Below are 12,914 nucleotides of genomic sequence, written 5' to 3' on the forward strand. Positions count from 1 at the left end.
CACTGCGAAAGTTTCGCGCGATATCGGATCCCATACGATTTCCATTTCGATCTGGTGAAAACCGAGCAAATAATTCCGCGCCCGTTCGATCGAACAGGTGTGCAGGCTTCGATGATTCGGTTGACACGAAACCTCTGGTCGCCCCGCACTCGCAACTTTAATTCGTTTAAAGTCTGTTTTCGACGCGGGACCGGATAAGAGTTCGAGGTCACGTTCCCGATGAGATCTCGGCAAGCAAACCGCGACAAGCTGCATCCGATGCAGGCGGCAAACCGCCAATAACATTCAGAGTTGTTGGCCGACGAGCGGGATGAACGGGGTTCGGAGAGGTTCGGTATGCCCGGCAATTAGTTCCTTACAATTAGTTTCGAGTGTTCGTTGAGCAAGCTTCTATAGCCGCGGGCTGACGGACACGCGCGGCAATGCGTGCGTAATTAATCGATACGAAATCAATTCCGTGGAAATCTTGGGAATTTATGATCTGTATATGATCTTCGTTATGATTTACGACAATTCTGACTTTGGTTCTTGTTGCCAGTGCCGCTTACATAAAGGGGTCTTCTACTGTGATCGGTATCTTTTTTTACGCTCTCTTGCAAATTGTTTTACAAACATTTCCGTAGAAACTACGAACGTGAAACTTGTTTCTAAATACTTATCCTACTGTTAAGGGCAATTAAAATTTTTTCGTTCAAAAATAATTACAGCACAAAATAACTACAGTACAGCATAATGAAATTGGCTCTTCATAAAATGAGAAAAGTACATTCCTGGTTGACATATTTCAAAAACTACTGAACCTATCGAACCAAAATTTGGCCTTTTCAACACATGTATAGCTGGAACTAGAATCATGCCAAAAATTTGTTCCACTTTCCACGATTTTTCGAAGACAAAAGAAAATTGAAGAAATCGAAATGTTCAGGCGAGCGGTTCTGCTGGAACCACGTCAATGAGAAATGCAATTTTATGAGGTTATGAATTAATTTTCCAACGAAGAAATGTGTAATTACCCTTAACAGTAGGCTAAGTATGTAGACACAAGTTTCATGTTCGTACTTTTTACGTAATTTGCGTATTCGTGCCTGTTGCTTTTTCGGAGTTAACGAGGCCGCGACGAGGCAACGCGGAATGACGAACTTACAACTGTCTTAAAGCGAACTCAGAGGTTCGCAGGAACTTAATACCTCGTAGGTATTACTCGCTTAATACTTGAAGACCCCGGAAACTAAGAGACGCGGTCGGAATGTCCACCCGTTCAAAACTCTATAACCGGAACGTGTTAATCCGTCTCCAAAGTTCTCCTTCACGGAAATTATGCAAATCTACTATATGCAGTTTCCTCTGTGCACGTGTTTGCACGATAGGCGCAATATTTGTTGAACGTGAACAGGCAATTACTGTTTATCCTCCTCCGTGTAAATTCTTGGATAATACACGCGATCTGGTTAGTCTATAGGGTTTTATAATGCACGTTCGTGTTTGTTCGTTGATGAAACACTTTTTCCGAACGAGCATTTCGATCATTATAGGGATGAAAGTGACTGAATTTAGACCAGCATCTTTCAATATTACTATGACTATGAATTATAATTTGGGCCTGACTTAGCTGTACCCTGAAGAAAGAAAATATTTACTCTGTCGTTGATGGTGTTTATTGACCAGAAATTATAATTTGGATCTGACGAAAATATCGTAAATATAAGAAAATTGTAGGTCTATATAGCACAGAATAGAACACACACGAAATCAACGATGAAGGGAATTGACAATAAAAAGAGAATTACGAGGACAGTTATCTCGTGTGAGCGTGTGTGTGTGTGAGTATGTAATAGAAGTGACTGCTGGGAAAAAAGAGAGGAGGAGCTGAATTAAGCACAAACTGAAATTTACGTGTACAGAAGCATTCTGCAAGATTAACGCGAGACCATACAAATTGGATGATACGTGAAAACAGAATTGGCACTAGGAGAAGGTCCCTAGGACAGTCGAAATGACAAGTAAGAAAGAAAGTAACGAGTGCAATTAACGGGGTCAACATAAAAAGGGTTAAATATTACAAATGTCACCAGGCATCCTTGGATGACAATCTTGCTTTCCTACAATTTCCATTCCACGTAAAATAGTTTTCAGTTCCGGTATTAACAAGTCAGCTGAAACTGTTTAAGATAATTCGCAAAAATTACTTTCATTTTCTATACGTTACCGTTCCATAGAAAATGATGTTTAACCCGAAGTAAAGAAAAGCTTCAAACCGTTCTATCTGCCTTATCATCTGTGTACTTTTATGATTATGATAGCAATAAGATGGAATAAGTGTTACTACAATCACCCTATCAAAGAATACCTGAAATGAAAAAGAACCTTAGCTTTTATGGTTATTTGTCTATAGTATAACGTTCCTTTCATATACGGTTACAAATAACATGGAATTCAGACCTCATAGCAATAACAACAAAGAAAAATCAACCAATCTTCGACGCTTATGTTGGACAGCATAAACCTAAAACGCGGCGAACGGTACAATTAGAGGCGAAACTTTACTTCAGGAAACTAGAAATTTTTAACTTTTCTTATGTAATCCAGTAGATTTTGGCGAGAAAATGTCGAAAATCTAAGTTTCAATTCTAGGAGATCAGCAGTTCAAAAGTTTTTGACCGGTAGGGGCGCCACCATATTGACTACGCTTGCAAATCTACGTTATCGACACCATCGCGTGCCTGTGCTGCCACCTAGCGGCTCCGCTCGTTGGACGACACGCGACGCTAAGTACATATCAACATGGCGACGCCCTCACCTGTCAAAAACGCTTAGACTCTTAATCTTTAAATAAGCATAACTTTTCAACCAGTGAATTCCTAACATTAAAACTTAGACTTTCGGCATTTTCTCGCCAAAATCTACAGGATTACGTAAAAAAAAGTTAAAAATACCTGGTTTCCTGAGGTAAAGTATAACCCAATGAGACGTGAACAAGAAAAGTTAGAAACTTAAGGCGTGTCACTTTGTAATAATAATAAGTGACTATCCTATTCTCCCCTACATTATTAACGAAGATCTTAAGGTTACAGTAACGAAACGAGACGAGAGAAGGTTACAGCGTTGCGAAAATCCCGACTCCAGCCAAGTCGAACATTTCTTTGACCCGTGGTATAGTAACGTCGCACTGGTAACAGTGATTAAAGAGCTCCATTCGTCGGCCAGCTTCTTTGTCGGCGTTAAGCGACTCGTTTATCAGTCACCGGGGCCGGGGGCTCGTGCAAAAATAGTGGCTAATGGCGGAAAATATTTGCCTTTGATCTAGCAGAGACTGTCACGTGGAGTAGAATGGAGGTTCCCGTTGAACGAATTACGTACGGTTTTGCTAATGACGCGTTCCGCGAAACGTGACGGGTTCCAGTCACAGCTTTCTCGACTTGCCGCCGGTAATTCGTCCTTGCTGGGCTTTAATCTAATAATTACGCCAATTGGGAAATTTGATAGCAGTTCCGCGCGTTCAACGCAAGCCCATTGTGCCGCGAAAATGTCCGCCAAGAACCGGTCCTCTGGTTTTCGTTTATTCGCATGATTGCCCCGTGAACTTCTTTTCGACGGCGTATTCGCCTGCGAAAGTTATTTTATCGTCAAAACGGTAGGAAATACAGTGGAACATTCATTATCCGAATTGCCGTTGCATACCTCTGGGATAAACAAATTATTCGGTCTCTGCTTGAAGAATTCGTAGAAGTGGGAAGAAAATTTCCATTTGTTTCATACGTCTACATTTACTTTGATTGCTTAAATATTGGTTATAAAAGAATAGAATTTTAATTCAACGGCACTGGAAATAGCTGATTTAATTGTTCATACGAATGTCAGTTTCCTAATAATTCGGTATTAGGTACGTACGTTATTATTCTGTCCAAATATTTACACATTTTTCAAAAACAGTATTTCATGATTAACATACTAACTACACCAACAATTGAAATGTTCCGACTCCTCAGACGTGTTTCCCGTTTCAATGGAGTTGTCGGATTGTAAACCCCCGCACAAATCGAATAGCTCAATATTTGTCAGATCGATACTGTATTTGCTAACAATAACAGGTGTGTTTGACTTGCGAAGAAAAAATTGGACACTGATTATACATTGAGAAGGTGTCGAACAATTTCGGAACGCTGGATCCCATCTCGTGGCTCAATGGGTCGATTTAATTCTAAAGTACACAGTCTGTTCGCGTTATTACTAGCCCGTGTTTTCCTCGTAAATTATAAACACACAGGAAAATGAAAAAGGAAAACGGTTTGCGTGTTTTATGACCGACGTAACAGCGTACGCCAACAGCTCGCGTTCGGAATATTTTTAGAAAAAGATGATCCTTCATGTTTTTCTTGTTTTTCATACGATATAAATGCGGCATTCTTAAAGTTCAATATTTTATTAGAAATCATACACCAGAGACACCATTGTTGCGTTTGCTAAAGCGCAATCATCTTTCTTATTTTATAAGAAAGAATAAAAAGATTAATATTCTCCGTTGTTTGTTATAAAAGAAATCATGTTTGCGTTCTCTAAATCTTACATATGCTACGTTGTTTGCACTCAGTAACTCGGTGAAACTCAATAACACTATTTTTTTCGTATTATTATTCTTCGAATAAATACTGCCAAGCTGCAATTGATGAGTTTGTGAAAGAACCTATTACAACGACTAGAACAATGGCATCGATCCTTCTAAATGTTTCCACGCAGACAACACATAATAGTTGATTCGCAAAGAAAATTCATCTTCGGTCGAACCGTTACAATAGTGTTGTGGGTTCATGTTAAGCGGCCATCTTGTCTTACGACACGTCCGCCTGAAATGTACGCGATAAAATCAGCGTACCATAAGGTGATGTCAAGCTTTCGAACTACATAATAAAAGATCGCTCGTAAAAATGGGCGATTCTAACTCGAAATATGGACCAGTCATTTTATGATGATTAGACATCGAACACTCTACTGAAAATCATATCGAAAAGACAACATTCTCGATCCTGCGATTGACATGACGTACAATCGAAGCTAAAGGAAAAGGATAGTTGATATGACAAACCAGAGTACATAAAAGTCCTAACAGTCTCTTATCAGAAACAATAAAATTCTATCGTGCTCCAACATTTTGTATGTGTACATAAACTCGCCAGATTACTGTAAATACTTGCACAATATATACTGGGTGAGTCAGTAAGAACCGCTATGTATTGGTTGTATCAAAAAACTTTTTAATGAATTACATAGCATTTTAAGGGACGCATCGAATGAGTAGAATTTGATTTTTGTATATCTCATTGTTTCGGAGATATCAAGGTGACCTTGAGTTTTCTCGAAGTCAATGCACCTTGTTTTAATACCACGTTGTCATTGTGCCGGTAAATGGACGAATTCAGCAACACATAGTACGTTGACCTTGAGGTGACCTTGAAGGAACCTTTGATAAAACTCAAAATCACCTTGATGTCTTAGAAAAAATGATATATATATAAAAATCAAATTCTACTCGTTCGATGCGCGTCCTTTAAAATGCTACATAATTCATTCGAGAGTTTTTTTCTTATGCAACCAATAGATACCGAGTTATTTTAGATAGTTATTACTGACTCACCCTGCATATATACATATGTTAAGAGAACATAAATCTCACTCTGCACTCGCATTCATCCAGTGACCCATATTCCAGTCAGCTTTGAAGTTCAAATTGAGAGAACGTAGTGACAGGTGACCGACAATTGTCAATACCTGCCTGCCACACGAGTTCTCGCATATAGTCTGCAGAAAAATATCAACTTTCCTGTTCACCCGCGAGCTCCAGGCACCAACGAAACATCAATCTGAGTACACCTCTTAGTGGATTGCAACATGAACACCACCCGCAGACTCTGTAGCCACCACGAGTTCCTTTTGGAGGAGTTCCATACACACGAGCGTCCCTTATCCCAAAGTATCGTTCACGTCCACGATTTTCTCTCCACCAAAAAATATCGCGAATGCACTTGAAGCGAACGTAGCTGTACGTGTGTCTGTGTACCCGTCGTGTCACCGAAGTCCGAGCACGGGCTGATCAATGTTGCGTAGCTCGTGGTCCCGGATCGGCTACGAGAAACAAGACCGAACGGTGGAATACTGATCCTGATACGTGCATATTTTCTTTCCGACTATCGCAGGGGTGACCATTCTGCTGTCGCTGACAGTTTTCCTGAACCTCGTGGCAGAAAGCATGCCGACGACCTCGGACGCTGTCCCTCTAATAGGTACCTATGACAACCACACCAATGATAATTAAGCATCCGGCTTTGGCAAGCCTGTGTTCTACCTGTTCTTTTCGATGTCTGTGTAAATATTTCTATATATTATACCGTACACCAAGTGTTTGTGCCTGTCGTTTAAGCATCCCCCTTTCCGACCTGCAAAACGGCTGGCGGAAGGGTCGAAAGCGCGTGTTCGAAGAGAAATCATGCGGGACGGTAAGAACCTCGAAGGTCGTTCAGGCTTCCGGGACAATTTTGTTATTTTCGACGGGCCGGGAGACGGCGAAATCCACTTTACAGGGCCGACGCCGCTAGAAAAGGACAATCTATCGTCGGACGGCCGTCGGTAAGCTATTTTTCGGCTTCGACGGAGCCGAACCACTCTCCCTCGCTCGCTCCGGGGCCGACCATTACACGGCCATTTTCCACCGAGATACGATTTTATTCTTCGACTTAATAGGCGACGGGTGAGACCTGCTTGACCCGAGAATCTTCGTTCCAATGGTTTCGCGACCGACGATCGGCAGAACGTCCTCTCTTCGGTTTGCGGTAAAACTTTCGAATTTCTCCACCAAGCTTTCGTCACCTGTTATGCGTCATTCTGCTTGTTTCAATTTGCTGAATACGAATATGGCTTCCGTTTCCTGCGGAAATTACAAGTTTCTTTGCAAAAGACTTTCCTATCAGGGCGTTGAATGTTGCCTATAAGTGTGCATTTGTGGTAAAGTCACAGGCGTAGCCACATCGGAAACCGAAATCAGACCAGCATTGGTTTCGAAACCCTGCCGTCGATGTCATTCATGCTTCTGTCTGTACACAGGCGCAGAATTCAATGTGTTGGCTCGAAAGTTTTCTGCGAATATCTCGGGAACGTGTAATTTCCGCGAAAAACGAAAGTCGTATTCGTATTCAGCACATCGAAACGAATAGAATGGGGTATAACGGGTACCTAAGGGGGGGGGGGACAATTGTAAAGTTCAGACGCATTTACAATTTTATAAAGAATTTTGTTGGTAGAGAACCTGTTAAATGTGTTACGACGACAATTTATTAAAATATGAATTTTTATTTTGTTCTGTACTGTGATTTAAATGCCTTTTTCTGGGTAATTATGACTTTTGCTATATTACGTACAGTGTGTTTCCAAAATATTAGTACGAAAAACGAGTTTGAAGATCCTATAAATACTGTGGAAAATTTCCAACCTACAGCACTACTTACATTAAAATATCGCTATAAATCGAATGTGCGTAGAATTGTTATGAAAGTTTTTTAGTTTAATTTATGCACTACTTGCTATTGAAAAATAATGATTTTTACTTATCCTGTGTGCTATTTGAAGAATTTCATAAATGTCCGAAATAATCGAAAATAAAAATTACATAATTGAAGAATATTAATAGATACAGTTATATTGCTCGCATAATATTAGTATATATGACATATAATATAATTGCCAAGATTCTGCAAGTTTAATTATAAATTTTATAATGAATCCGGCCATTTGTCCATAAAATTTCAATTTATCATAAAAAGTAATAGAGTTCAAAGGCAAGTTTAAGTAAATTTGTCATTTTATTTCACCTTGTGCGTTCAGTTGGAATCTTTTTTTATTCATTTAAAATTATAAAGACTACTTAATAAATTCGGAACGGTTCGCACGATCATTAAAACTCTATGGTCGTCGATGTAATTTTGTAGCGGGCGGAAAATTTTAATTTCATTTGGAGCTCTGTCGACAAAGGAATTTAATTTTCATTGAAACGGACGAACGGCAAAGCAACATGGACGTCCGCCATTTATATTTTTCTATCTCCAGCAGGATCGAAAATCGCATTATGCCGAAAGACGGGGTTGAATCTGTCAGTTATAAATCATCCCGATGATTTAGTATAAAAACAAACGAGACGGATGAAAATGCAGGAAACGTGCCGCTCGAGAGGCTGAATTAAATGTGAAATACTATTCTCGCCTAACAGCATCAAAGCGAAGTTGAAGGGAGCAAGAGAGAGAGAGAGAGAGACAGAAAGAAAAAGTTCCTTTTAATCAGGCACGTTGTAAACAACAAAATTTATTTCCAATTAGTACTAGAAGAGCGCGTGTCGTGCCTACGTATTGTATAATGAGGAAAGTTGTTTCATTAAAATATACTAACGGCGATCGACACGTTTCACACAATCGTGACGAATTATTATAACTTTTTTGATCGGTTCAAAAAAAATATATAAATGCACTTTCGTTGGATGTTTTGAATTTTATATTCGAAATTAAATTAGTGTTTGTTTATCGACATATCTAGCAATATAATATAATAAGTCAGTTTCTTACTATTTTATAATGTTAATCGTGACGATACAACGTAAATTATGCACCTTTTATGCCGTAAATACAATTTAAAATAAATTCCTCATTGAGTAGGCTTCGTATGTGGTTCTTGTGGTTAGACATAATAAATTTCAGATAATTAATCATTGCTTTTGATAAAAATAGAAAATTCAGGAGATAAATAAAAATATATTCATCGGACGTGTATAGTAATGGCTTGATGAATGGGAATTTCAACGTACACAGTGTTACTAAAGAATAATTTAAAGTGGTAAATGAATTAATACTTTTTTGTAGAGAATGAAAGAGCTAATTATTGTCTAAAATATGCACAGGTTCGTTACGGGTAATCTCGATGTCATGGGGTATGTTTCTACGTTTTATCGTGCTGGAACATGATTCAGTTGAAACAGTACAACTTTTAAACCGAGAATTTTCTCTTGGTCGCACCACGCGACGCGTCTTCCACTGTTTTCAAATTAAGTCGGCAGTTTAATCGAACACCTGAGTTTCTTGCGCGAGCCTCGACAATTGGAATGCGCCAGCACTAACCAACAGTAATACAAGCAATTCTTGCTTTAATTAACAACACACGCCTTGCTTTAATTAGCTCCCATTATCGAGTTTACACGGTGCAATAGAACCCAACATCTACGAAACGGCGCATGGTGGAATCTTCTCGGGAAAGAACTAAATCCCATGAGCCGGGAAAATCGATCAGTATGCACATGCACACGGGAATGTCGATATTGTTCGACAGACATGGAAAGCATTTTTCCCAACGCCTGTCATTGACCAGTCACTCTCGAGGATTCCCCCGTCACTCTCGTATCATTTTAGAACCTTATCTATAATACATCTAACTTACAGAACTTTTTTTGTTTGTTCAACCCTAAACATACGAAGGTAAAGCAATCGACGTTCTTCGCTAAGCGGGAACCCTAGGGTTTTTTATTTTCACTTTAGCACCTATAATATTACTTTTTGTTATTGTCAACTATGTTTATAATGTTTAATATACTTTACGGAAATCTTACAAACCTCCAGAGTGGTTTTTAAATCTTTTCCAAAACATCAGTTTCACTTTTAAAATCTATTTTGGTTTACCGAAATTGAGGCTCAATTTTACTTCAGGAAACCAGAAATTTTTTACTTTTTTTATGTAAACCTGTAGATTGTAGCAACTCGCGATGGTCACTGCATACCAAATGGCGGCAACCTTACCTGTAAAAAACACCTGTAAATAACTTTTGAACTAGTGATCTCCTAAGATTGAAACTTGGATTTTCGGCATTTTCTCGTCAAAATCTACGGGATTGCATTTAAAAAAGTTAAAAATTTCTGGTTTTCTGAGGTAAAGTTTAAGCGAAATTGATAATAAGACACATAGGAAAATTACGAGGAATGCATTTTTAATAGTTACAGATAGGTATGAAAAATATATTTATAAGGGTTCCTGGGTGACCTCCCTTCGTACGTTAAGGGTTAACAGTGAACTTACCGAGCTCTTTCATTTCGTGTATCCTGTTTCTTTGTAGGATCAAATATTTTTATTATTGAATTGAAAAGGTACAATTATGCCTAGGGGTTCCCGTGTTCTTCATTACAGTAAATGAATAAGGAAATTTGTTCCATTCTTTTCTATAAAAGCACATTTGTAATTTTAATAATTGTAAAATAAGAAAACGTGCCACTTAACCGTGGTAGAATATACGTCGATTTTATAGTTGATTAAAGAATTATTTATCCTGTTAATATTCGTAATTAATACAGCCACAATTCTGGTTAACATAGACTATTTTAGTTCCTATAGTTTATTGAACGGTTTCAAGCACCGTGTAATTTTCGTTAAATATTTATTATTGATAGAGTTATTTCGATCAGTAAAACTGCTATTTAATATTGATACTTAACGTACAGAATAAATAATATTCTAAGTGATATTCAATACTTGTAACATACTTATGTCTGACTATTGCTTATTGTTTCTACTTGCTTTGCGCGCCACTGGAAAATGAAAGAATTTCTTTGTAGATCATCTTTTCATGGAAACTTGGAATAGTTCGACATTACACTAACTGTTCTGAAACACTATATTACATTATTTACGTACAAACAATATTCACGTGACTACATTACATCGTTTTATAATTAATCGACACACCCAAAAGTCACGCCCAAAACACAAATTCCCCGCGATTTCCAACCTTCATAAGTAGTTCAATAAAAATCCTAGAATAAAATCTGGGACAGACTATTGCGAAAAGCTGTACGGATTGCAAGATCAAATTTTGGCATAAGCAGAATGCTGGTTCCACAAATTTCCGCGCGTCGAATTGAGAAACCTAGCGGTATAATCATAATTCGACCGACCTTGAAACCTCGCATCGGTCCTTTCGTCTCCCGGGTCGTAAAGGAAAGTCCAAAATTATTCGAGCTCGGTGAAACAGCTAGTAAATTCGCCGTCTCCAATAGCGACTGGTAACCATGATCAAATATCCGAGGGAACACCGGTTCCCGCAGCTCGTAAACGTTTTCTCGAACAGAAAGAGTTTCTCGTGGGCACGCGGTGCGGTACTGTTATGACATTCCGCTATCATATAAAAGCGTGCGCAAGTTTTAAGGACCGGCACGATGGCACCGCGCGCCACTATCTCGAAAGTTGTAACGCGTTTACGCCGAACAACTTTCTCGTTACTCGCTGCAAATCCTTTCCGTGGCGCGCCAAACGCGAAATTCACGGCGCGGACGCTCGCAGATATCGTGTAACGGAAAGGTCCGCGCGTGTAAACGTTCTCTGGTAATGCTTCTCGACCGTTACCCCTACCTGCTCATAACCGAAAAATTTCACACTGTTCCATGACCGGGGTAAGGGAGACCGAGGCAAGTTGTTCCGATCGTTATATCTGAAAAAGCAGGAAACACGATTTGCTTACAGTTGAGTCTGTTGTGGAGCTCGATGATAACTGGCGTTTATGTGTGGACGACCACACGGCGCACAACGCGTCGGCCAACACAGCAAAAATAAAAAAATAATTTTCTTTATATATACACGGTGTCCCACGTAACAGTTTTCACGATTTTTCAAATACTTGCGATAATCTGACGAAAAATATTTTCAACAAAAGTTGATCAGTTTTCGATTGGCTATATATTGCAATAAAAAAAGTTCGGAAAACATTTTTTTTTACAGTATTGTCAAGGTCACCTTCATTTTCTTGAATGGCAGTTTGTATTTTTGACTTAACAGTATTATAGCCCGTGTCAAGACGAATTCAACGACCTAGTAATCCATGACCTTGGGATGACCTTGAAGGCGAAGAAATGAAAATTTCAACAAAACATAACAATATGCTTGAATGGGCGATAATAACTTGTGTTTATTATTAAGACTCGAAATTACATTCAATTCGGAAACCTTGACTAAATGAACGCAAACGATTTCGTAAAAAAGTCACATCAAATGTTCGAATTGATTCGAATCCAAAACAAATAAATAACTCGGCATCAATTTACAAAGAAATTTATTCATCGTCATTAACTGAACTTTTCCTCTTATTATCACCTAAATTACACACTCGACAGAAAGACAGAACACACAATTTGCGATGGATCATTTAATTCAAGGTATATACTCTTTATTTTGTCGCACATTTTCACAATTATTATCGATTTTATTTGGCTCAGTTGCCAGTTTATCGTAATACTCAAATATTTTGGTAGAATTTTTAAGTCTACTTTACACTTCACGCTTGAATTAACGTGTACTATTATAAAGAATTTATAATAAGAATTTCATAATAATAATAATATATATTTGTTTAGCTGCAGTCCAATTCTTGGCTATGAAGCTGAATAAACATATATATTATAATGGAAGTTACATTCGACACAATACCACTTAATCGAAAAAGAGGGTGGTTAAAAATTTGTATAAGGATGCGATAATAAAATAGTTCATCCTGCACTTGTGCTTCAAATTTATTACAATATTTGAAAATTAGCTTCAGGTTTGATTAGATCCGAATTCATATTTAAACGAGTCAACTATATTGTCGTAATTATTCGAATGCAAGGTGGCCTAATCGCGAAGTTCACTGAAATATCTGGAGAGCGATACGTTTTCTGTGTTTCCCTGGTTTTTAACGGAGGTTGCCCAACCTTAATGCAATTCGGGACATTATGCTTGAAAGTTCACTTCCCGCAGCATTTCCTCAGAAGCTTTTGGAACGAAGATCGAGAACAAGCAGGCAGAGTACTGAAAGAGTACGACGGTTCTTTATTTTCATTCGCATCGGTGGTTTTCTTTCTTTAACG

The 12,914-nt window shown here is 38.5% G+C and overlaps 1 protein-coding gene across 1 annotated transcript in view; it reads left to right on the top strand.

Moving 5' to 3' along the window:
* Positions 1-12,914, top strand: part of Nachralpha6 (nicotinic acetylcholine receptor alpha6) — a 471,989-nt gene that overhangs the window by 330,026 nt on the left and 129,049 nt on the right. The window contains exon 9 of the mRNA XM_076785216.1: positions 6,189-6,275. Within this exon, the coding sequence (XP_076641331.1) occupies positions 6,189-6,275 (87 nt within the window). The remainder of the gene's footprint in view (positions 1-6,188; positions 6,276-12,914) is intronic.

This window comes from Halictus rubicundus, chromosome 3 (assembly GCF_050948215.1).
Source record: "Halictus rubicundus isolate RS-2024b chromosome 3, iyHalRubi1_principal, whole genome shotgun sequence".
Lineage (NCBI taxonomy): Eukaryota > Metazoa > Arthropoda > Insecta > Hymenoptera > Halictidae > Halictus > Halictus rubicundus.